The sequence below is a fragment of the Phodopus roborovskii genome, unplaced genomic scaffold (assembly GCF_943737965.1).
Source record: "Phodopus roborovskii unplaced genomic scaffold, PHOROB, whole genome shotgun sequence".
Taxonomy (NCBI): Eukaryota; Metazoa; Chordata; class Mammalia; order Rodentia; family Cricetidae; genus Phodopus; species Phodopus roborovskii.
The window spans coordinates 2708885-2735001 of record NW_026126515.1 but is presented as its reverse complement, the minus strand read 5'-3'; the positions used below and the strand labels follow the sequence as shown (position 1 = coordinate 2735001).

The window sequence follows — 26117 nt, the reverse complement described above, 5'->3', positions numbered from 1 at the left end:
AGCAGCACAGGCCAGCCTGATCTACAAAGCAAGTTCCAGGACAGCCAGGGTTACACAGAGAAACCTATCTAAACAAAGTAAAACATGCATATAGTCACTTATCACAGAACTAAAACCAGCACATGAAAATCCCTTAAACTCAATCTCTTGAGAATTATACCATGACTATCCCAAATGTGTGACATCTGTCAAGAAACCCAAGACTGGCTATTATGTGTTTACCAAAGCCCTAACCTTTCTGCTTTTAGGGTAAGTAACCTGATGGCAAAACAAGTCAGGTGGCAACAGGAAGCATGGAAGTAACAGAAATAAGGTTAATGTCACTCAACTTAGTTGTCAGTTTAATAGTTCACTGACTCCTTAGCCCTGCCCCTCTTTCACTAACTTCAAATGTAGCCCCCCCCCAAAAAAAAAAAACTTAAAAGGCCACACACTACTTCATGTGCAATTTTTAACTTGAATACACAGAATGGAATAATAAACCACACAGGACTTGAGAGAAAAACGCCAAAAGCAATTACATAATACTTGATATATTTTATTATCAATAACAAACAGCTGTTTTAATGTCTGTCCTACAGCTGTTAATGGGTGAGAAGGCACCCTTGACCCTAACAAGGAAAACTCATATTAAGCCTTTATATACAAGCAAATTTAGAGCTCTTTTAAAGTGTCCAAAGCTATTAGTTTAATTGAGTAATTAAACTAATCTTAACATATCTGAACAATGAACTAAAATGTTCAAAAATTTTTCTAGTACAAAAAATTAAATGCTTTAGTTATAAAAGAGCTCTGTCAATATACACAAACTATATACTTCAGACAGTCACAAAAGTGTGAGCAGAAGGCTTATCAAAAGACATTTAATACAATTAGTTTTCAACAACCCCTTGGTGGTCCACATCTACAAAGAATCCAGCCCAACCCCCCTCCAAACCCCACCCCACAGAAAAGCACATACTTACCAGAAGTTTTAGCAAGTATGGTTTTTTTTTTTGGGAATTTGTTTTTTGTTTTGCTTTAAAAAAAAAAAAAAAAAAAAGGTCCCCAGGGCAAGTTATCTACAGTTTAATTGCCACTGTCAACTGATCTGGACCTGGATCGAGATCGGGACCTCTGGCGATCCACGGATGCTGGAGACTTAGATCTACTTGAAGAACCACGTTTCTGGCTTTTCTCAGGCACAGGAGACCTACTACCAGAACGGGACTTGCTCCTGCTCCGGCTCCGGCTTCTTGAGCGGCTATAAGACTTGCTCCTACGTGAACGAGATCGGCTACGGGACCTAGAGGAACTCCTGGTCCGAGATCGTGACCTGCTTCTTGACCTGCTATGAAAAATGGGGAGGAAGGAGAAAAAAAGGAAATCAAGCTGTATGACAAGGCTCTAAAAGTCAGTTAAATAAAACTTTTGGTTTAAAAGTATTGATAAAAGGGTACCTGTGCCTTTTGCTGCCTTCAATTAATTTGATTTTTCTCCCGTTAATTTCCTTTCCAGAAAGTTTTTCTATAGCATTCTTTAAGTCACCATAAGAGGCAAACTCAACTACCCTAAAATGGGAGGGAAAAATGCCTTTAAAAACTCATATACCCAATAGCCTTGCAGACAAACTGTCTACACAGATTAAGACAAGCATCAAGTCTATTCCCTGCTCATTCCAGTATTGGTGATATATATATATGTACTATATATATATATATATATAGTACAGCAGGGTTCTAAAGCATTCAACTGTTTGTGTCTTCCATTTATTGTCAAATGTGCAACAGTGTACGTACTAAAATGGCAGATCAACCACCCCTTGGATAAAACCAGTCTCGCAAAACTGCCAAATGCAAAACTACCACAATCAAGCAGCACACACATACTTTAAAATGCTAACAATGTCACAATGAAATTCCCAAGGTAATTAAAGGCCCTCAACTCCAGTGCATACTCACCCTTCATTTAGTTTAGGTCGATGTGCATCCGCAAAGGTTACTTCCCCAGCTTGCCTCATGAAATCTTTGAGATCCTTAACACAAGACAATTATGTTAAGGAGAGAAAGGGCAAAGTGACACACAAACAACCACATGGTATAAAAACAAGACTACTGAAAGAGAAGTTGTTAGATAAAGTACAAACATGGCGTATACCACACTTGTATTCTATCAGTTCAAAAATTATGCCAGGGCACGAAATAAGCAAATAGCATATTGCTTTTAAGCAAAATGCTCAGGAAAATTCCATTTTTTAACATTATAGTATTAGTCTAACTGAGCTCAGTACAAAAGGGGGAAAAACAAACAAAAAAACAAAACAAACAACAAAAAAAAACCAAAAAGGAACAGTACATGTTTTAAAGACTAGTAGAAGTTTTATATTTAAAAACAAAATAACATTTACAAAGACACCAGTTATTTTGTGCCCCATATCATTAAAAAAATTTACTTTACCTTTATTAACATTTCCCTAGGCTAGTCAAGCAGCAAACCATTAAGCGGTCGGAGAAACCTTCATGACATAGGCCCGACTGGCTCTTCGCCACCCACTTGAAGGATACTACCCAATCGATGGAAGCCTTTAATCGCACAGCCCTCCCTATTAGCAGACTACTGGCGATGCAGACATGTTTTACTCTTGTGCAGTTACCAAGGACCACTTTACTGCGATCAGGATTCCAACGACCAACTAATTGCGTATCTTTCAACTCTTTCGACCAGGACCTCTTATTCGGAAGCGTTACAGGAAGACAGCTCTCAACTTAGGGATCAGATCACGTTATCAACGTTCTGGGATCGCTGCAACCCGGCACTTCAAGTAAGTGCACCGATTACGTCTAGACCGGCAAACACAGATCTAGAGGTGGCCAACTGATCACTGTAGGAGCTGACTGGCAAAGTCAACCAGGCCCAACCAAGAGTGACCAAGACAACGATTAGGATAACCCACAGGCACTCCTCGTCATAAGGCCAACGACACAGATAGGCTGGCAAATAAAGGGTTTAATATTTGGTTAAAATTGATTTTTAAAAACATGAAAAAATAACCTCAAAACAATTACATTTGATCACTAGTATTAAAATCTGAAACATCCCCCAGTTACATTTAATTAAAGTTTAAAAGTATAGTTCAATTAAATCCATTAATTTAAAACTTTTAATATATTAATAAAACATTAACTACCCATTAACTTTTTTAAATGCCACATTAAAATAATTCAAAACTGTATTTCAACAAACCTGCCAGCTGACTCTTGACGATAAATTCTCAACTATAAGTCGATTTTCTGTTCTTACAGGTGGGGCATTTCTGAAGACGAAATAAGCAGTGTCACAAGCAGTGTCAGATGCTAGGCACCAGTACACATGTTACTGACAAGTTTAAGCAACACTTCCACCACCAACTTTGTGGGTTCTCAGTATTTGGACTAAGCAGACTTAAGCCTCAGAACCATAATAGTTCCTACCCTAAATAAACACTAGAGGCCATCATTTCCCCATCACATACCGTCTATCATTTCGTGGTCTTCGACTACTAAATCGGTCGGAGTATCGTCCTCTTCCTCGCCCACCTCGAGACCGAGCCCGAGCATGTTCAATAGTAACCCTATGAAGAGATGACAAACACCTATTACATGCTTACACTACATATGAGAGCTCTTAAATACTCCAACAGTTTGCTCTATTGTCCTGGGTGAAATAGTTATACTGATCATGCCTACCTTTCACTGCAAAGTTCTTTTCCATCAAGTTCATAAACAGCATCGTCTGCATCCCTTGGGTCCTCAAATTCCTACAATTACATTACAGTAAGACACTTAGTGGAGCTTTTGGACATGCGATCTACAGCACATTAAAATCATTAGAATGAGACATATCTGAAATTCAGACACACATAAATCTAACCAGGGAGTGAGCTCCAGCCAGCTATTATTTTCATGGAACTTACTTCCTCAAGGGTGTAACTAACATTTTTCTGGGAAAAAAAACTACACATGGACTCTGTTTAAAAAAAAATCACTTTTCATCACAAAAGCTCTCCCTACACTTCTGTTTTGTTTTTCCCGAGACAAAGCATGGGCCGCCACTGCGAGGTTACCCACTTCTTGACAGTTAATTCACCGGTTCGAAACACTTACCACAAACCCAAAACCTCTTTTCAGATCAATATCTCTGATCCGTCCATAACCCTTGAAGAATCTTTCCACATCTTTCTCCCTCGCTGCTGGATTTAGTCTCCCGATGAACACTCGACAGCCACTCATGATGCCCGGCTAGCGTTTCCTGTTAGGCAGTGAAATCAACCGAGACATCAGTGAACGGCACAGGGGAACCATTAGTAAAGCGCTCAAACGCATACAGCGTCTTAAAAGACGCTCGCCAACTGCTGCTAACAACAGTTCAGGCCCCGTCACGTTCAAAGTTCAAATCTAAACTCCACTTCCCAAACGACTCCAATCTAATCCCCCCCCCCCCTCGGTTCCGTAGCCGAACGCAACGCCCACTCGCCACCTTTCCGGCCTACGCAGCCGCTCTTCGCTCCCGGCGGCGCCCGGGCCGCCTCCCATCTGCCGCAGTTAGGAAAAGACCGAGAAAAGCCAGCGAGGCCGGCCCCGCCCTCCGCAAGGCCTCGCCCAATAGCAGCCGGCCGCGCACGCGTCGCGGCCTCCCCGAGCGTCACAAGCCGGAATCTCGCGACGCCACAGCCGCGCTTGCGCAGTCGGCGACGGGCGCGTTCGCAGCACAAAATGGCGGCGGTGGCGTCTGCGGCGGGGGAGGAGCGAGCCGGGCGAGCCCTGTCCTCAGTCCCGGGCGAGCCGGGCCTGGAGCGCCGCGCCCCGCCGGCCAGAAGGAAGGCCCTAGCGGCGCCGGGCAAGGCCGGCTCCCGGCGTATGGGCGTAGTAGCTAACGCCGGACAAGGCGCACCCAAGGGTGTGAGGGAGAAGCGCGCCGCTTCCCCTACGGACGCCCTCCCCCACGCCCGCCCGCCCGCCCTTCCGCTGTGTCCCCTCACGCCACACCAAAAGGGAGACGTGGCCCAGCGCCCACCTCAATCAACTGCGCTCTCTAGACGCCGTCCTCCGCACAGAGCGAAGCCCCGGCCACTCGCGACCCGAGCGGCCATGAAGAAGCCTCGATCCGAGAAGCCTTGCCCTCAAAGCGAGCCACTCACCTACCGGACAGGGTCTCTGGCGGCTGAGACCCGGAGCGGTCCGTAGTCTGCGACGGAGCCGGCTGCCTCCCTACAGACCCGAACTCAACGCCTCTACGTCTCTCCACAACTGACGCACTTAGCAGCTCGGGCGTTGCACAAAATGGAAGGAACGTCGCTGCGTCACTTCCAGGGCGGCTCCACCCGCTCGGGTCCCGCCCCTCCGGAAGCCAGAACGGAAGTTTCGGCAGAGCCGGAAGTCCCCGCGGGGCGGGGTCTCCTTACAGTGATCCCGACTAGACTGACTGCCAGCCTGCAGCGGGTGTGGGTCGGAGATGTTCGCTCCGTCGGCGCCTCGTAAATACCCCATGGCACATCTTTGGAGACAAAAAGATGTGCCCGAAGCTTTTCTTAGCTACCCGAAGCTTTTACCTAGGGTAAAAGAAACCTAGGCTTTATAAAAACACCCGTTTCTTTAAAAAAGAAAATTAATTTACACAGTCTCATTAAGCACGCCTGGCTAATCTCGAACTCACCGAGATCCACCTGTCCCCGCCTTCAGTGTGGTAGTATAGGCCTGAGCTACCAGGCCTGCAAATTGTTCACCAATGAGCTTCAAGGCGAGTCTACAAGGCGCAAGTGAATTCCTCTTTCACTGCTGGACCTTTCGTTCTGCTGAGTCTAAGAACTGAATTGTTTACCGTTAATGGAGGAATTTTGCATGATGGAATAGTGAAATTGAAACTGTGGATAGAAGCGGCCCTGTAAGCCGGCGTTGGTGGCACACGCCTTTAGTCCCAGCGCTTGGGAGGCAGAGGCAGGCGAAAGTTTCAGGCCAGCCTGGTCTACAGAGCTAGTTCCAGGACAGGCTCCAAAGCAATACAGAGAAACCAAAGAAGGAAAAGAAACGGTCCTGTAGTGAAGCCCTAGTGCTACTCTTGGACTCGGCTTGCTGGAAAAAGATTTCAAGTTGTTTCTCAATCCAACTGACCGTTGTGCAATCCTTTCTGTTGAGGTTTCTGTAACCCTAACATACAAAAGGTCAACAGTTATTCAGAAATGGAAAATGTGCTTCTAGAGTGAAGCGCTTCACATCCTTAACTCCATCCTGCCTTCTCCAGTAAGGTCTGGAGATCTAAAGACTTTGGCAATAAAACACAATTGTAGTGAAAAGGCTATTTTCTCTAATGGTTTTGCTTTGTTTTGTTAGTTTTTCTAGACAGAGTTTCTCTGTAGCCCTGGCTCTCCTGGAACTCACTCAATAGACCAGACTGGCCTCAACCTCACAGAGATCCACCTGCCCCTGCCTCTGAGTGCTGAGATGAAAGGTATCGGCCACCAGCACCCGGCTTCTTTGATGTTTTTATCTGTAACCCAAAGCATCATCTAGATTTTAAGACATCCCTAGAATAGAGCCATAGATTGTCAGCTAGGCTTACAAGGAGATGATTAGTAGCTCAAGAAAGCAGAAGAGCAACCCTAGCACTGACCGCAGGAGCACTTGGGACTTTGATTTGTTCGCATGGGATACACTTTTCAGTTAGTGATGCAAATAAAAACAGCATCAGTGGGTCCATAAAAATCGTATAGTTAGCTATAGTGCAAAGAGTTAAAGATTTAAAACAAGATATATATTTGTTAAATAAAAATTTAAAACATGAGAGAGGGCTTAGTGATTAAGAGGGATGCTGTGCAATCAGGACAGGAGTCTAAATCCCACCACCTGCTGGTGTCCCTCCAACACAGCAACCCATACCCCAGCGTGCTGTCACTAAAGCAAGCAATCTAGATGGACAATGAGTTCTGAGACCAAGTGAAAGACCCTGCCCTAATATATAAAGTGGAGAGTGATTGAGAGAGATCCATGCTTAACCTCTGCCCCACACACCACACTAAAAACATTGTCTTATTCCAGAAATGCCTGAGGAAGGGAGAGAGCTACTTATATACCTGCATTTGTATAAACATTTTCCTCCCAAGTCATCCTATAGGTGCATGGGCATCCTTTCCAAAGACATCTCAGCACATAACATAAGTTTTGAGGAAAAAAGATAGAGACCACAGACTAAAAGAAAGTTTATTGCCCACACATCACAGATCTGCTAGCTGCCTCCGTCTTCCCAGAAATCAGGTCACACCCTCCCGGAAGCTGTAGGAGTTGATAAAACTTACTGTAGCTAGGTATGGTGAATAAGCTTGCTTCCAATCCCATCACTTAGGATTCTTTATGACAACATAATGAGCTCTAGCCAGCAACAGTGAAGAAAGGGCAGGGAGTGGGTGTTGACATTGAAAATCAGTATCTGGGGGTGGTGCAAAATCAAACTCAGGGTCTCACACATGCTAAACGAGTTCTGTCCTTAATTACAACCCCAGTCCCAGGACATGGAGGGGAACACCTTTAGCCCCAGCCCTTGGGAGGCAGAGGAAGGCAGATGTCTGTGAGTTCAAGGCCAGCCTGGTCTTCAGAGGTTCAGGACAGGCTCCAAAGCTACACAGAAACCCTGTCCCAGCCCTCAGGGTCAGTCGACAAGGACCCTGAGGGAGGGAGTGAGAATGAGGAGACTAGAGACTTAGAGATGGAGGCAAGACAGTGTTCTGATCAAGTCTTGTTTAATGAATATAACCACAGGGTTTAAGTAGTGGAGAAATGGGGGAATGGGCCAAAAGGAGGAAGTGAGGGAGGCAGAATGTCCTTACAAGCAGGATGCAGGTGTTCTGCTGTAAGATAAGTTGCTATACAATAAGCATGCAGCTGGGTCTTTCAGGGTCAGGCTCTATCATGTGCTTAACAGGAAAACAGTCATAGGGGAATGGACAATTACCAGTATGTTAGTATCTAAAAGAGTAGTAGGAAGGATGGTAGTTAAATTGCTAACTTTGCTCTGGGGTTCCCCACAAAACCCTATCTTAAAAACAATTAAAAAAAAAAAAAAAAAAAAAAAAAAAAAAAAGACCAGCCTGGTCTATAGAGAAAGTCTCAGAACATCTAGTCATCTAGTGCTATACAGAGAAATTATCTCAGGGAAAACCAAAAAAAAAAAAAAAACTTATTGTGCTGAGGTGTAGTTCAATCGAGGAGCACTTGCCTAGCGTGTGTGAAGCCCTGGTCTTCAACCCTCAGTGAGTAAAAGCACGCCTTTAATCCCAGCACTCAGGAGACAGAGGCAGGAGGATCTATCTGAATTGGAGGCCAGCCTGGTGTACAAAGCTACACAGAGAAACCCCCGTCTCAAAAAAAAATATATGTGTATATGTAAGTATGTATGTATGTATCCAGAGATGAAATTAGTTTGGTGAGGATAGATTGGTAAAATAAGAAATAAGATCGGGAGTAGTTTTTTTCCCAATAATTTTCCCTCCTGAATATTTTTCTTTTTTCTTTTCTTTTTTTTTTTTTTTTTTTGTTTTGTTTTGTTTTGTTGTTGTTGTTTTGCTTTGTTTTTGAGACAGGGTTTCTCTACATTGCTTTGAGCCTGTCCTGGAACTCGCTCTGTAGACCAAGCTAGAATCAAACTCACAGAGATCCATATGCCTCTGCCCCCCTCCCAAGCGCTGGGACTAAAGGTGTGTGCCACCAACGCCCGGCATATTTTTCTTTTTATACTAGAACTATCATTTAAAAGTAAAGATGGAATAAACTCTGAAAAAGCAAGTTGGGTAGAGCAGCTTTAAAGAGTCTAATGTTTAGGCTTTGTTAAATAATTTTCTGAAGAGGGCCAGACAGTAAACAATTTAGGCTTTGTGGCTCACATGATCTCTGAGCAATTACACAGCTCTGCCATTGAAATGTGACAGTAGACCTAAATAATAAGAAATGACCAGAAACCCCTGTGTTAGAAACAAATTTAACTTATGGATACTGCCTTTTAAATTTCATAGATTTTTTTTTTCAGGACTGGGATTTTTGGTTTTGTTTGTTTGTTTGTCATTGTTTTGTTGTTGGTAGTGATGGTTGATGGTGGTAGTGTTTTGGAGGGGTTTTTGTTTGTTTGTTTGTTTGTTTGTTTTTGTCTTTTTTACACAAGATTTCTCTGTGTAGCCCTGGCTGTCCTAGAATTCACTCTGTAGACCAGGCTGACCTCAAACTCAGAAGTCTGCCTGCCTCTGCCTCTGCCTCCTAAGTGCTGGGACTAAAGGCACGTGCCACCACCATCTGGCTTGTTAAAACATCTAAAAAGAAAAAAAAGTGTTTAAAAAAGATGTAATGTTTTAAAATCTCTACTCCTAACTTTAAAAGGAGGAACATTACTAAGCATATAATTTTTCTTCTATAAGCACAGTTCTATTTTCAAGATGTGCACCACCCTCCTTCATTTAATTTTGGTGTCACAAGTATTTTTTTGTACTGTGTACATTTCCATTTCTCTGTTTCAATATATTCATGGTCATGTGTTTTCCCACTTAACCTCACACTATAACTTTCATGAGGAAATGGTTTATTCTTACCAGATAGTCTGTTTGTTTGTTTGTTTGTTTGACAGTTTCCTAAGTATCACCAGATTCTTAAAAATTCCAGCAGTAAGATTAAAAAAAAAAAAAAAAGTTAAAATGGACATGGTGGCACATGCCTTTAACCCCAGCACTCTAGAGGCAGGAAGGTCTCTAAGTTTGAAGACAGCCTGGTCTAATATAGCAAGTTCCAGGCCAGCCAGGACTACGTACTGAGAACCTGTATCAAAACAAGAATATCAAAAAGTTTCATTTCCTTTCTTCCAGTTTTTTATCCAAAAGTTTCTTTTATTTCATTTTTTTAACTCTGTGTATATGTGTAGGTATGGGCACATGGATAAAAGGATACTTAGAGGCCAGCTTGCCTGAAGTTGGAGTTACAGAATTGCAGGGAATCAAACTTGGGTCCTCTGGAAGAACAGTACGTGTTCTTAACCACTGAGCCATCTCTCCAGCCCCAATGACTTCTCAAAAGAATAAATCTTCTGAAATAATTCATTTTGGGATTTTTGAAATGTTCAGGGTTTTGCCTGCAATCCCCACACCTTGGGAGAGTGTGAAACAAGAGGGTTGCCAAGTATTAGTTGGCCTGGGCTACAGAATGAGTGAGACCCTGTGTAAAAATGAAACTGTAACTGACATGGTAGCACTTCTGAGACCGAGGTGTCAAGTAATTGTGAGTTCAAGGTCAGCCTGCTCTACGTAGTGAGTTCAGTGAGACGGAGAAAGAAAAGTTCTGTTTCTGACTCAGATTCACTCTACAGGCCTATCTTTCTCTTGTTAAATATTGATTTTTCCTATTAAAAATACCTACATAGTATTTAAAATACCATGACACTACAGTCATACAATATAGACATTTCGTTTCTGTCAACTGTAGACCACAGTATTTGAGAGTGGCCCTCTCTGGTTGTGATAACGCTGTTTTCTCTGGGTTAGACGTTGTCATCTCGAATAAGAACAGCTGTTGACCACCCGTAAGGAGACTCTCAGGGATCAGGCCTATTTACAGCCCTAAATGGAGGGATGAGGGAAGCTCTCCAGGCCCTCTCTAAGGTTGTCTTAAGTAAATAATTCTGGGGAGGAGGCTTTCTGGTTGTAGCTGCCTTCGAATTATGAGTCTCACATAAGTAACACAACAAGCTCATTGGTTCGCCAAGCAGGAGCTGCTGGAGCTGCTGGACAGGAGTGGGCTCTTTTCCTTGATTCACTAGAGTCCTTTTTCTCAGGTAAACAGATGTCACACAACAGAAGCTGAAAATTCCTATTGCCCAGTGAGGTGTCTGAGCTAGGACAGCATCTCCCACACAACGCATTCCTCACATGTTTGTGGCTATGCTGGTGGAAACAAGCCCGCCTGGCAGCCACTCATAGAGTACACACGGTACAGTATTCAGTACTTGATTATGGAAATAAAACACTAGGTATTTAGTATTGTTGGTCAAGGTAGACCTCTATTTTTTGTTGTTGTTGTTTTGTCATTTTTCGAGACAGGGTTTCTCTGTGTACCTTTGGATCATGTCTTGGCACTCACTCTATAGGCCAGGCTAGCCTCAAATTTAGGTAGATCATCCTGCCCCTGTCTCCCAAAAGCTGGGAGTAAAGGTGTGCACCACCACTGCCTGGCCTCTACTTATCTTTTTTTTTTTTTAAGATACCAGAGTGCTGGAACTAAAGGCGTGAGCCACAAACTCCTGGGTGGATGAGAAGGACCATTTGCTAGTAAGGGTTTGGAGAACTGTTATACTCAACAGTCATCTGCCTAAACTTCGTTATCTGGCTCTGTCTTGTCTCCTCACTCAGGCCTGATTGAGACAGTCATAGGGAACCACTTTAACAATGAAAAAAACTTCTACTCAGGGTGCCTGTGTATGTCCTCACCAGCCCTCCAGATGCGACAGCTCCCATCTCATAAGCCACTATGCAGAAGCACCATGTGAAGGACATCATTACAAACTGTCTCAGCACCTCCTGGCTCCTACAAAGGTGTCCTAACATGTTTGAAAGTAGAAAACAATTTTTCTGCCCAACCACCCCTATTCCTAACAGCCCCTCCTAGGCCCTGGTCATAACAGCAGCAACAGGATCATCATGTGACATCCTGCTGTGCACTAAAGGGGCCCCAGGGATCTGAACAAAAATCAGCACTGACAGTGTTCAGTGTCCTTATCACCAAGGCCAGAGAAGTCTGGATGGTGGCAAGAACTGAGATAACAGAACATCTCTAAATGGGAGAAACTGAAGGAGAAGTACAGCAGAACCTGCAGCGAGAGAGACATAGACACAAGTGGAGGGAAAGCAGAGTTTAACATTAGGGAGCCTGAAAGTATCTTCCAAGTTCAGCACGGTGGTGGCGCAAGCCTTTAATGCCAGCACTTGGGAGGCAGAGGCAGGCAGATCTCTGTGAGTTCAAGGCCAGCCTGGTCTACAGAGCAAGTTCCGGGAAACCAGGACTACACAGAGAAACCCTGTCTCAAAAAAAAAAAAAAAAATTAAAAATTAAAAAAAAAATATCTTCTTAAGCGGAGATAGAAAACAGCAATTCCCAGTAATTCAGAAATTGTAGATAAAACTTAAAAGTTCTTTGCAGAGCCATGCATAGTGTCTGGAGTCAAAGCTTGTTATGAATTAACACCAATTGACTGACTGAGGGACAGGGTCTCATGTACCACAGGCTGGCCTGGTACTCCGTGGTTCAAAGAGGACCTTGAATTTCTTGACATTTTGGTTGTGAATCTAGTCTTTAAAGGTGGAGCTAGCTCTGCAGTCTGTCCTTGAATTTATAATTCTACGGCCTCCGCCTCCTCAATGCTGGGATTACAGGCACTTGTCACCAATCCTGGTTCATTCAGTGCCAGGGATCAGACCCAGAGTGTCCTGCATGCTAGGCAAAGACTCTAGCAAATGAGCTACACTTATGTGCATACACCAATTTCAATTCTTGTTTACCGTCTCCTTCCCTTCCACTTTTTACTCTCACTTAAAAGACTGGGGTGGGCGGGGGCTGGAGAGATGGCTCAGCGGTTACGAGCACTGGCTGCTCTTCCAGAGGTCCTGAGTTCAATTCCCAGCACCCACTTGGCAGCTCACGGATGTATGTAACTCCTGTTCCAGGGGATGAGATGCCTCATGCAGACATACATGCAGGCAAAACATGGTGTACACAGTGTGGGGGGGGCTCATTTGGACACTTGCCAGATTACCTTCTCCAAAGAGCCAGACTCAGAGGTCTTTAGCTCTCACTCCAGTCTGCAGAAGTTAACTGCCACCCGATTAGGTCCCTCAGGACCTCAGTTTGTCTTGTTCAGTTCACTCCTGGGTTACTCACTATCTCACCAGCTGTTCTACAGTTTCTCCACCTGTGAGTCAGGAGTGACTCTGGTGGTTGTCGTTCAAAGCTCACTCACCTCAGTTCCTTGCTGGCCTTTCTCTGCCAGACAGTTGTCTTCACGTGGGCCTCTTGGTATACTGCCTGAGTATCTCCACTGCGTGATAGCTGGCTGTCCCCAGAGGGAGCATTCCAAGAGACAGTATATCCAAGATGGAGGCTACGGTCATTATATTCTAATTTCAGGGACATTGTCTTCTAGGAGATTTGAAACTTCGCGTCCAGAGGGCCTTTTCGCCTATGACAGCTCTAGGGAGAGACTTCCCTTGCCTCTTCCTAGCTTCTGGTATTGGTGGACAATCCTTAGTATTCCTGGATTGTAGATTTAAGCATTCCAAGCAAATGGTTTGCCTTTTCATAATGCTATCATGTCATCTTCCTTTTGCGTATGTCTGTCTTTATGTTTAAAGTTCTCTTCCCCTTAAAAAGGACACCAGTTTTATTGGAGCAGGGTTCACCCTAATGACTTCATTTTAACTCAACTGCCTCTGTAACGACCCTATTTCTAAATAAGTTCATATTCTGTGTGGTACTAGAGGGTAGGATTTCAGCATACATTTTTTTATTCCTTGATGAAGATACATCCCTTTTACCATCTACCTACCATTCATGCAGTTCATCCCTGGTCCAACATGAGAGAGCAAAACAATGGCAGAAATAGCAGGAATTAGGGGAGGTTAGAGGACATGCTGGAAAATAGCCAGCATGGTGCTTCCTGCTTCACTGAAGGAAAAGAAAGAAAGGAGAGAGAGAGAGAGAGAGAGAGAGAGAAGGCAGGCTGCCTTTGCCCTTCATATTCAGATGCTTGTATCTTGCTACTCTCCAGCTGCCTTAAAGAGTTTAATATCTTCCCAAGGTGTGAGGGGGTGTTGTTTGTTCTTTCATTTATGGAAACAATTTCCCAAACTAGCCTCAAACTCACAATCCTCTAGATTCAGCCTCTCAGAGGCTGGAATTACAGGTGTATTATACCAAGCCCACCTCTATTTTATTTTTATTGCTATTTTAAAAATAATTTTATTTGTGTGTGTGTGAGCATGCAGATGCCATAGTATACGTGTGGATATTAGAGGACAACTTTCAGAGTTGGTTCTCTTCTCCCACTGTGGGTTGCAGGTTCATACTTAAAGCTCAGCTTGTCAGGCTCGCATGGCCAGCATTTTTCAAGCTGAGTCATCTCTTCACATTTGCCCCACAGCAAAGGATCACCTAGACTCCAAATCTCCTCCCTCTGCTTCCAGGTGCTGGGCCTCAGGCGCGCACCACCAGGCCAGGCTAAGACTTTGACTCTATTGACGCACACCTGACTGTCCCACCCTGTCCACAACCACTTGAATCTGGACTTTCAGATATGCTCAGTTTCCATTTTAAAGTTTAACATAATAAACCCATGAAGCTGTCCCTCTATCCCACGGATCAGAGCAGTTTGTTGGGTTTTCTCAAGCTCCTGTTCACCTCCTGCTGCTTCTTCCCGACCTTCCCACTGGAACAGGTCTCAAAGTTTACCCATAACCTAATTGCAAAATCCAGTGGCATCTTAATAACGATCATACTATTTCATAAAAACTGCCATTCGCCTCACTATGGGAAGGCATCGTGGTTGAAGTGCTAGGTTAATTAGACTACGTGGCCCTTACACAACTCCTTAAGACCGGTTAATTCCCGTTTAAAGAAAAGTTGAAGCCAAAGCTCAAAGTCACACGGCACACAAGTTACAGAGCCTTGAAGTGAGGCCAACTCTGTGGTTCTGGAAGATTTTTCTCAAGAAGTTACTCCAAGGGGATATGGAAACCCTAACAGATGGCTCAGTGGTTAGGAGCACTGGCTGCTCATCCAGAGGTCTTAGGACCCAGGACCCATGGTAGAGTCCCAGCGCTCACTATGGATCATCTGTAACTCCTCCATGGGCACTGCATGAATGTGGGGCATGAAGGGATCAGGCAAAAGCACCTTGGCCTAAGAACTGCCATTTTGGCTTCAGACTCCATTTTACCTGAGGGATGAAACACAGTTCAAGTTCCCAAGCCCTAGGGGAGGTGAAAATTTTCCAATAGCTGACCAACCTCCTTCTTAACTAACAGAAATAGTTTGTTAGGCCCCTTAGTCCTTTAAAACATTGTGACTGCTCTGAACAACAGAAAGAACAAATGAATCTGGTTGGATTGAAAAGCTCCCATTTCGTGTCTGTTGACAATGACAGAACACCCAAGGAAAGTCTCTAATCTTCGACTTCTGATGGGTGAAAATTATAACTATAACTGGGCAATAGATTTATGACATTTGTGCTTTTAAACCCACTTCTGCCCCGGCTTGAGGCTGCTGGGAGAAACAAGGCTCCTGAGTCCTTGTCCTGCAGCCCTGATCCATCTGTGACCCACTTATGTGGTGAATTAAAATCTTTAACCATAAGTGTTGCCTCTCTCCGTCCTCATGGCTCACAATGGACCGGGTGTGACAGACCACAGATATGCATTCAGGTAAAATACCCATGCACACAAATTTGAAGACTCTTTTCTGGTAGTCCATTCATGCCCCACCCTTCATCTGTAGACTAGGCCTGTAGAGCCATCTGGAGATCCACCCGCCTCTGCCTCCTGAGTAAATTTTAAAATCGTAATAAACAGTCAAACATCCTCGTTTGTATAGTGGTGAGAAAAAAAAAACAGTCAAACAAACAAAAAACTTGAGGTAACTAGACATGGTAGGACTGGAGAGATGATTCAGAGGTTAAGAGTACTTCTTGTAGCCTGGCAGTGGTGGCGCACGCCTTTAGTCCCAGCACTCGGGAGGCAGAGGCAGGTGGATCTCTGTGAGTTCGAGACCAAATACAAGAGCTAGTTCCAGGACAGCATATATATATATATTAAACTTTACAGCATTTTCAAGACGGGAACATTCCATGTCACTTGCAAGTTTTCACGCATCGTGCTGGGCGTTGGTGGCACACACCTTTAATCCCAGCACTCAGGAGGTAGAGGCAGGCAGATCTCTGTGAATTCCAGGATGGCCTGATCTACAGAGCTAGTTCCAGGACAGTCTCCAAAACAATACAGAGAAACCCTGTTTCTAAAAACAAACAAACAAAAAGTGTCCACACATCATCTTTGTCCGTGTGTTCTAACAGTGTGACCTGTAAGGTACAAATGAATTTAGCATAAGCAATCACTAATAAAGACCAAAGCATAGTAAATGGTTACACATAGTGTGACAGATGACATCCCCTAGGCCAAATCACACCAAGGAAATAAGTGGACCAGTCAGCTAAAAGCAAGAGAAGGGACCAGAAGTGTGGACCGACCAGTGTTTCAGCTAAAAGCAAGAAAAGGGATCAGAAGTGTGGACCGACCAGTGTTTCAGGTTCGACCTCGCTTGCTATTGTAAGCTCTGACAACATTAAAGAGTAGGTCTAAGATTTGAGGAAAGTGCTGGACTTCCTAAGGATCAATTTCCTTGTGTGAAAAGTAGGTCAATACAGCACACTTTAGAGGGCTGTTGTGCAATGAGTCTGTTGCTCTCAGCCACAATAATTAACACAGGAGTTGAGGGCTGGGGAAAGGGCAAAAGTCAGTGGTGGCTCTGTGTTGTAACCAAGAGAGACGGGCAGTGGCTACAAGAACGTGGACACTTCTTTCTAGGGTCCCAACGTCTCTGTAGGCAAAATTAAAAAAAAAAAAAAAAAGAAAGAAAAGAAAAGAAAAATGAAAGAAAGAAACTTTTCAAAAGCAAAACCAGTCAGGGGACTTAAAAATTATAAAAACAAAACAAATCAAAAGCAGAAACAAAATGCAGATTGAGACGAGACAAAGACCAAGGCACACAGAGGGAGAAAAGGAACCAGACAAGAAAGCCAGCTGAGGTGGCACACTTCTGTACTCTGAGCACTTGGGAAATACAGCAGGAAGATCAGTCATTCTCAGCTACATAGCAAATTCAAGGCCAGCCTGGATTTGTGAGACTCCGTCTTATAATAGAACAGAACAAAATAAAATCAAAAGAAAAAATAAATCCCCTAGCTAAGAAGTCATTGGTGGGCTGGAGAGGTGGCTCAGTGGTTAACAGCACTGACTATTCTTCCAGAGGTCCTGAGTTCAATTCTCAGCAACCACATGGAGTTCACAACTGTCTGTTGTAGGGCCCAGGGCAACTTTGGTACACACCTGCTACTTTACTAAGGCTCAAGTAGGCCTGAGTTTTCAGTTTACCCTAAGGCAATACCTGGTTTCAAGAAAAACCACAAACTGAGACCACCCAGGCACCACCCAGGAAATTCCTAACATTCCAACCACTGTAGATAGGATCACCTGATGTCCTTCAGCCTAAGCACACACCCATCCCCTTTCACCAAGATACCCCCTCACCCTCAACCTCTACTATGGTAAAACCCTATCCTGGGCACTCTCTGCTCTCAACTGTCCCATCAGACACACAGAGAGTCTAAGCTTGAATAAAGGCTCTTCTTTGCTTTTACCTATGGGACTCAGTCTCCTTGTTGGTTCTTGGGGGACCCCACAATCTGGGCATAACATCTATAACTTCAATTCCAGGGAATCTGACACCCTCACACACGAAGGCAAAACACCAATGCATATAAGATAAAAATAAATAAAGCTTAAAAAAGAGAGAGGAGAGAGAAGTGATTGGTAATTGATGGCTGCTGAAGGAGAAAGAGTTAAGTTTCCTTCAGGAAATCCTGAAGTGGTTCACACACTCCTGGAGATGGCCTTACATACAGGCACATGCAGACAGCACTGAGTGGATACAATGGGGAGGAGGGAGGGCGATAGCAGTATATATATTGCATACGCACATATACATGGTGTATGTATGTATGTATATATGTATACACACAGAGAGTGTGCATATGAAGTTGGGGGGAAAGTGGTGGGTGGTGTTGGAGAGGAATTGGAGATTAGAGGAGAAGGAATGGGGGTTAGTTTGATCAGAATGTTCATGCATGTATGAAATTTAGTATGAATGGGTACATTTTACTGTGTGTAAATCTTTCCTCGTGAAGCTGATTTTTAAGTGGCAGTCTAATAAAAAGATCAGATTACACATATAGAACAAGCCCCACTTCCCCGTGCTGCAGGGAGTCCCACAGTTACTGCCAGCACCATGCCCCTTTGCAGTGTACTCAGAGAATTGTTTTTCCTGCTCAGAGTCATCCTCCCTGCTGTCTCTAACCCTCCTCCACTCACCATGCTAATCAACGCTGGGAACTGATTGCTGAATTAACGCCATCTATAATATCAAGAAGGAAGCATGGGCACACCAGGGCCTTAACCTAATTCCTAGCGGGACCACTGCAGACCTGTCAACCCAGGCTCAGTTTTAAATCATTCTTTCCCTGATAGGGTTTCTAGGGTCAAGGCAAGCAGGATGCGTCCAGTGTTGAGTTTCAAAGCCAGGACAAATTGCTGAGGTGCCTATTTAACATATCAAAGTGGACCTGACCACCAGGTTCTCCCAGCATCCCTCTGCCCCTACTGATTACACAATGTGACTGGCATACCCCACCCTCTACCCTGAATTCTCCAGGCCAGGCTGGGCTCTGTCCTGTATAATCCAGACAATTTGGTTACCTGCCCCTTTCTGTACCTTTGACCTCCAGGCTGCCATACCTAGTTCCCCTCTCTCCCCATCCTTATTCTCCACCTCTCCCCATATGGCCCAGCTCATTCTGGTCATGTCCACTCTGGATTCTCCCAGATGTCCCTGCCTTTCCCTCATATCTACAATAAACTTTCTCCTCCACTACACCTAGGAGCAGCCAAGTCCTTTCCTTTCCTTTCTATTTCTCTCTCTTTTTTTTCATTCAGTCTTCCTATCTGTTAATAAATCAGAATATCCAGTAATGGGCTACAATTCCTCCCGAAGAAGTAGCTTACTAAAGCCTGGCAAGCTGGAGCATATCCTCAATGCCAGCACCCATGGAGAGACCAGAGGATTGGTGCTGGCTCAAAGCCAGCCTTGGCAAGAATGTACTGGGCTACATAGTGAGACTGTCTCAAAAACAAAAATAAGGGCCTAGAGAGCTGGCTCGGTGGTTCAGAGCCTTTGCTACTTTCCCAGAGGACAGGGTTTGAGTCTCAACACCTACATGGTGGCTCACAACTATCTATAACTCTCGTTCCAGGGGATCTGCCTCTTTTTTCTGGCCTCTGATGGCACTAGATGCACACATGTACATCAGACAAAACACCCATACACATAAAATAAAAAAAATTAAAAAGGGACATGGGGAGTGAAGAAAATAGCTTTCTGTAGAACAAAAAGAAAAGGGAATGACTCGTGTAGTAGTGGCACACACCTTTAATCCCAGCACTGGGGAGGCAAAGGTAGGCAGAGCTCTGTGAGTTTGAGGCCAGCCTCGTCTATAGAGTTGAGTTCTAGGACAGGATCCAAAGCTATAGAGAAACTGTCTCAAAAAAGAAGGAGAAGGAGGGGGAGGATGAGAAGGAGAAAGAGAGAGAGAGAGAGAGAGAGAGAGAGAGAGAGAGAGAGAGAGAGAGAGACAAAGGAAGAAAGAAAGAGAGAGAGAGGGAGAGAGATAGAAAGGAAGGAAGGATGGGAGGAAGGAAGGAAGGAAGGAAGGAAGGAAGGAAGGAAGGAAGGAAGGAAAGGCTGTTCTACCACAGGCTTTTCCTGGACACTGCACTAAATTACACAGCCTTCTCCCTAAAGAGGTTGGTACCAGGCATAATACAAACAGCCCATGACTGGAGTAAGGATGAATGAATTTAGCCATTCCACTGGAGAAGCACTAACATGTCAAGTTCTGTAGAAAACTTGCTGAGGTCACAGAGAGTCATTAGAGGACCACAACCCTGCAGAAGCCAGTGCCTCAGGCCATCCGTGTTGCAACAATACTGCAGACATTTATTTCTCACCACTCAGGAAGATTGAGAATCTGGAAACTTTCCATCAGGGTCTGTGTTTGCTGAGGGTTGCTTTCTGCTCCCGAAATGGTACCCTAAATGCTGGAAGCGGGGAACTTCTGCATCCACCCAAAGAGGCCGATGGAAGGGCAAGAGGGACACTGTCCCTCTGTAACAAGCCATTTTATAATTAGCATCAATCCACTCACAATAAAGAGTCCTCATGAGGTAACTACTTCCCAACTCGATTGCACTGGGGGATTAAGTTCCCAACATATAAATAAATTCAGACCATAACAGCCTGAGGCCTAGGTTTCATTAGAATATAAAACTGGCCCAAATTCTGGAACTAGTCTTAGGTATCTAAGCTATCCTGATTAGGTAAGTATGGTTATCTCTTTCAGGGTTTCCACTGTTTTACCAGTGTCTAAACCTCACAAATCCCTGTCAATGTCCCTCCTGGGCAGGGTATAAAGTATGTTTTGAGATTTGTTTGGGTTTGTTTGTTTGTTTATAAGACAGGGTCTCACTAGGTAGCCCTGGGTGTCCTGGAACTCTCTATGTAGCCCTAGCTGGCTTGAAACCCACTGAGATCTGCCTCTCTGTGCCTCCCAAGTACTGGGATTAGAGGTGTGCACCACCACACCAGGCAAGGATATGAGGTATAAAAGCTGAGTGATGGATGATCAAGACAAGAAACGAGGTAAGAAGAAACAGTGTCGGAGGTAGCTGTGGCTCTAATTAGGGCATGTTGCTAAGCCTGGGCTTCACCAAAGGGATGATAATAGAAGCTGCAAGGTATTGTGTAAGGAAATAACATGATCAGGTTTATGTGTTAGGTGGAAAAAGTTGAGAGAGGGACAGTGGCCAGAACCAGCAGAGACTCTACAGGTTAAGAGATATAATTCTAGTATAATCTGGCACAAGTAATGAAAGTGCAGAAGCATAGCTCAGCGATAGTGCTTGCTACTATTCAGGCATCTGCACTGGCCTCTGGCCCCTGGGGTTCTGACAGGGTACAGCCTGAGCTGCATCCACTAAGAGCACCACCTGTGCATACCCACGGTGTTCCCTTTTCAAAGGGCCCTGTCCACCTCCTATTCTCTCTCTCTCTCTCTCTCTCTCTCCCTCTCTCCCTCTCTCTCTCTCTCCCTCTCTCTCTCTCTGCTTCTCTGTGTGTCAGACTCTGCCCCACCCCCCACCTCCAGCCCCCACCTCCAGCCCCCACCCCCACCCCCAGCCCAGCTTTGCCTTTCTTTTCTCTTCTGCTGCTCCTGTCCCCAGAGGCCAGTCTCCCCTATCTCTTCCCCTCTTTTCAATTCCTTTCTCCCCACCCCCAGGAAAAAAACCCTCCATGTGAGTTCTATCTCATGGCATCTTTCTTTCTTGCACCACTTTTTAATTACAACAGTACTTGCCAGAATGCACAAGGCACTTTGCTCACTCTCAGAAAAAAAAAAAAAAAAAAAAAGGCTAATATAAGTGAAAAAAAAAAAAAAAAAGGCTAATATAAGTGAATGTTTTACCGACAGCGCTAATATAAGTGAATGTTTTACCGACAGCGCTAATATAAGTGAATGTTTTACAGACAGGTTTGGTTGTCCTGGATTAACTTTGATTACTTAGCTGTAGGCTTAATCTAGTCCAAGTGGTATCTCCAGCTTTTGCCTCTGCTTCCCACAAAAATCAGCTTCACCCTGGGGCTCGCTTGCTTCATCAGCCCCTCCTCTTCCTCCTCCCGATCTCACCCTCCTGCCTCAGTTTCCCTGTATTCCGAAATCATAGTGTGCGCCAACCTCTCCTGAGTCCCTTTGAAGTTTCTGTTTGTTTATTTATTTGTATGTATCTATGCAAGAGTGTACATACATGTGTTTGCCACTGTGTGTACCTGTGTGCACATGAGGAAGCCAGAAGAGGCTGAGGCTTGGGTGTTCTCCACTAGGCTGGAAGCCAGCAAGTTACAGTGACCTTTGTCTCCGTCCCTTGTGGAACCGGGTTGGTTACAGGTGTGTGGGGGTCACATGGCTTGTTACATCAGTGCTGAGGTCCAAACTCCTAATGACTGCATAGCAAGCACTCTTCCTCGGTGAGCCTCTCTCCAGTCCCCTCCATTGAGGCTTCTTTGATCTTTTGCAGAGACTCTGTCAAATGTTTCCTGATGTCTCATTGTTCTTAGGTGAATTATCTATTCCTCTCTTCATCTTCCACTAAGGCTATATTGTAATGAGTCTTTCTCTGTCCCACCAGCCAGCTCCCAAATAATGACACGGAGACTTATTAATTATGAAAGGTCCACCTATAGCTTAGGCTTGTTTCTAACTAGCTCTTATAACTTAAATTAACCCATTTCTATTAATCTACGTCCTGCCATGTGGCTCATGGTTGCTACCTCTCCTCCTTCACATCCTGCTTCCTCTGATTGTTGACTCTGCCCTTTCTCTGCCCAGTTCTGCCTATACCTCCTCCCTCGCTATTGGCTTTTATTATACCAATCACAGCAACACATCTTCATACAGGGAACAAATACCCCACAATACCAGACTGACTGTTGTGTTAGTGAAATTTATCAAGATATATGAGCTGAACAACTTAAAACAAAGAAACACCTCTTCACCAAGCATAGTAGTTTGTGCATATAATCCCAGCATTTGGGAGGCAGAGGCAGGTGGATCCCTGAGTTTAAGGCCAGCAGCCTGGTCTACAGATCAAGTTCCAGGACAGCCAGGGCTACTCAAAGAAACCCTGTCTAGAAAAACAAACAAACAAACAAAAGCCCCTCCCCCCCCAACACACACACACACACACACACACACACACACACACACACACCCTGCTTGGGGAGAAACCAGCTGTCATAAGGTAACTTGTGGAAAGACTAACTAAAGCCTCCAGCCAATAGCCAACAAAAAAGAGGAGCGTGTGGGTTCGGAAACAAATTCTGATACTGGACTGTTGTCCTCACCGATGACACAACCACAACACTGGAGGCAATGCTGAGCCCGAGCCACCAGCTAAGATGCTCACAGACTCCTAACCCACAGAAGCAACTGGAAGAATGTGTGTATGGTTTGGTGAACGGTTCCGTTTGTCACATAACAACAATATATAAAGAGGTGAGACAACAGCAGTGCACTAAGTGAGTCGCGGAGTGATTGTTAGTTTGGAGCATCACTAATCACTAAGCACTTCTGGGTGTGTCTGTGAGAGTGCTTCCAGAGATCAGTGTGTGGATCAGCTCCCTGTGGTCAGGCACCGCGCAACTGCTGGGACCGGATAGCAGAAGGGCAAACTCTGGCACTGCCATCTGGAGCGAGGCATGATGTCTCCTGCTGTGCCCTTTACACTCAGGCTACTCAGCCCTTGGCTTTGGACTTGGGGTGCACTGTTAGCCTTCTTGGTTCTGAAGCTCCTGCCTGGCTTCTTGGTCTGAGCCACGCTCTTTACTTCTCTTCTCTGGCTCTGCGGCATGCAGACAGCCTATTGCGTGCGGGACCTTCAGCCCCTGTGATCATGAGGGAGGGCTAGTTCCCTAGAAAGTCCCCTATCTCGGTTTAATAAGGATGAGGATAAACAATTAGGCTGAACAGATGTTTATTCAGGGAGAAATAACTCACAACATAGACAGGTGAACACTAACAGGTTCCTGCTTCCAAGAATTCCTCTGGATCTCCTGTCCCCGGGTAGCTGGCAAGACAGCACGATAGCGCTCTCCATGCACCTAGTTCCCCAGGTCACTTCCGCCCCTGGCTCCACCCCCAATGGGTGTGGTCAGTGCCAGAAGGAGACAAAGTGAATATCACACTACAGCCCCCTATGCTAAATTAAGAAAAAAAAAAAAAAAAAAAAGAATCCTGATTTTTTGTTTCTTTGTTTTTTTAATGAACATTGAATAATCCAGGTGGGATGGATGTGACAGCGGTGATGGGAAGGGACAACTGGAGAAATGTTGGTGAGGCCAAATATCACAATGTGGTAATTGGCTGGGCACTGGTGGCGCACACCTTTGACCCCAGCACTCGGCAGGCAGAGGCAGGCAGATCTCTGTGAGTTTGACGCAGCCTGGTCTACAAGAGCTAGTTCCAGGACAGCTTCCAAAGCCACAGAGAAACTGTCTAGAAAAACAAAAACAAACAAAAAACCAATGTGATAATCGATTGGACAGGGTAAATAGATAGAAGAATAAAATTTCATTTCCAATTTGAGTGTGCTAGGTCAACAACAGGCCCAAGCTGTGTTGGTTGAGGCTCCTGAGATAGTCAGGAGTTCTCTACCAATGGGTCCCTTGATACATGCACCAGGGGTTCAGATGGCAGCCGGTCAGGGGGGCTCATTGCCATCGCAGTACTAGGTCCGCCTCTTTATGGGGTCCAGGGAAGGGAGGGACCTTCCTTCAGGCTGATATTGTAGGACCCTCAGAATGAGGAGTCTTCCAGGTTCGGTCGATACCCCAAGAACTCAAAGTCCAGTCCAGTTGCTGCAAAACGCAAGAGGCTTTAATGAACAGGAAACGTTTGCGCAAACGGGCTCCTCCAGCACGCAGGCTAGAGAGAAGCCCCCTCCCCTGGGCCCAGGTGTTTTTAAAGGCAAACCCACAAGCTTAGGGAGGAGGTGGGACCCTCTGTCCATTGAGTACATGACCCTTGGAGGCTGGATGGTCTGCTATTAGGGTCAACAGACCTTAGGGCCTCAGGGTGTGCTAATTAATTTTGTCTGGGCAAACCAGAGTTGTAGCTATCTCTTTGTTTCCTAAGCACCCTATTTATCACCTGTTGACTCACAGGAAAGGAGGGGCAGAAAGGAGGGGCAGTGTGAATTCTTCTTATCTCAGGGCCTTGTGAGAGGAAGTTAGCAAATTCCAAGGAACAGATATTTGTTTCCAGGTTAGTCCTCATTAACATTATTTTTTTGGTCTTTCAATATGTCTGATAAATTCTCTGGCAGGCCTGGTTTTCTTGAGATGTTTTTAATATACTTGTATGCACCCCTACAGTCCCAATTCACCCCAATACATTTATAAGATGGCACCAACTCTACTTGCAAGAATAGTCACCTATCAGTCTGTACCACATTCGTGGTGCCACTCAGGTGTCCAGTCGTCATCTGTCTTAAGTTTCTTTTCTTTTTGCTGGGATAAAAATGATTTGGCAAAACAGCTTAAGGGAGAAAGGCTTTGTTCTGTCTCACAGTTCAGGGACACACAGTCCATCGTGGCACCGAAGTCAAGGCAGCAGTAGGTTGAAGCTGCTAGCCACACCACATCCTAATCAGGAAGCTTGAGTGATGAATGCTCCCTTTCTCCTCTTATTCAGTCCAGGATCCCAGCTAAGGAATGGTGACACCCACAGTGGGCAGGTCTCCTGGCCTCAGTTAACGTTATCAAGATACCCCCACGGGTATGACTGGAGGCCCCCAACTCCCTGTCAAATTGACAAAGATCTTCATTTCATTCTCTGTCCTCAAAATGGAGTCAAAAGTTTATAAAATAGACAGTCTGACAAGGCACTGCTTTACACAACAGGAAGTCAGGGCAGGGCGGCTTGATCTCAACGGCTGGCATCACAAATGTTGGATAAACAGGAAACTCAACTTCAGCTCGCCTGGATCTGTATAGGACCTAGTGTACAACCTGTAACTGTGGGACCCAGGACAACACCTGCCGATTGGCTGCACTGCTGCCTTGCCAAGGTTCCATGGAGAACAGCTAGAAAGTAGGCCTGAAGTTTCCGTTTATCCTGGGGCAACACCTGACTCCAACAGAGACCACAAGCTGGGACCACCTGGGCACCACCCAGGAACGGACCATCTGAGGGCAAAGGACCTAATGTTCCAAAGGAAATTCCTGACATTCTAAACCATTGTAGATAGGATCACTGGTGTCCCTTAGCCTAAGCACACACCCTACCCCACCTGGGCTGGGCACTCTCTGCCCTCAACCGCTGTGTGGAACAGAGAAAGAGTCCAAGCTTAAGCTTTTACATACGGGACCTGGTCTCCTTGTTGATCTTTGGGGTCTCAGCAATCTGGATATAACAGTAACCAGTAACCACCCGTTAACCTTCTAGCAGAGCAGCGAGAGCCATCTTGTCTACCTCCCAGGACAACGCTCTGCTTTAGCAGACACACGAACCCACTTAATCTGCCTGAGTCATGCCAGTTTTCCTCCTTATGCCTATCACAGCAAGATGGCTTAATAATTACCTGCGTACCGTGCAGCATTCAGGAGTAATTGGAGGACTGTCGTATGCCAGATGCTGTCCAATTCATT

The 26117-nt window shown here is 45.0% G+C and overlaps 1 protein-coding gene across 5 annotated transcripts; it reads right to left on the bottom strand.

Annotated features, from left to right (window-relative positions):
- Positions 1-521: 521 nt before the first annotated feature.
- Srsf5 (serine and arginine rich splicing factor 5) lies at positions 522-26117 on the bottom strand. 5 transcript variants are annotated; one of them, XM_051196237.1, is made up of 8 exons: positions 26051-26117; positions 4122-4266; positions 3705-3775; positions 3491-3589; positions 3223-3292; positions 1941-2014; positions 1440-1550; positions 522-1330 (listed from the first exon to the last, which is right to left on the bottom strand). In XM_051196237.1, the coding sequence occupies exons 2-8, from the start codon at positions 4245-4247 to the stop codon at positions 1069-1071; spliced, it is 813 nt and encodes a 270-aa protein (XP_051052194.1). In that variant the 5' UTR covers positions 4248-4266; positions 26051-26117; the 3' UTR covers positions 522-1068. The 5 variants fall into 5 exon arrangements, with proteins under 5 accessions (XP_051052194.1, XP_051052191.1, XP_051052195.1 ...); XM_051196234.1 differs by lacking the exon at positions 26051-26117 and adding an exon at positions 5156-5322; XM_051196238.1 differs by lacking the exon at positions 26051-26117 and adding an exon at positions 5156-5322 and having other exon boundaries at positions 522-1327.

Bases quoted from the DNA above. Each gene is read 5' to 3' on its own strand.
- Srsf5 (XM_051196237.1), bottom strand. From the start codon at position 4,247: ATGAGTGGCTGTCGAGTGTTCATCGGGAGACTAAATCCAGCAGCGAGG. The intron at 3,293-3,490 runs GTATGTGATGGG...TTTCGTCTTCAG, and splicing joins AGACCACGAAATGATAGACG to AAATGCCCCACCTGTAAGAA. The intron at 1,331-1,439 runs GTACCCTTTTAT...CATTTTTCATAG, and splicing joins GAAGGCAGCAAAAGGCACAG to CAGGTCAAGAAGCAGGTCAC.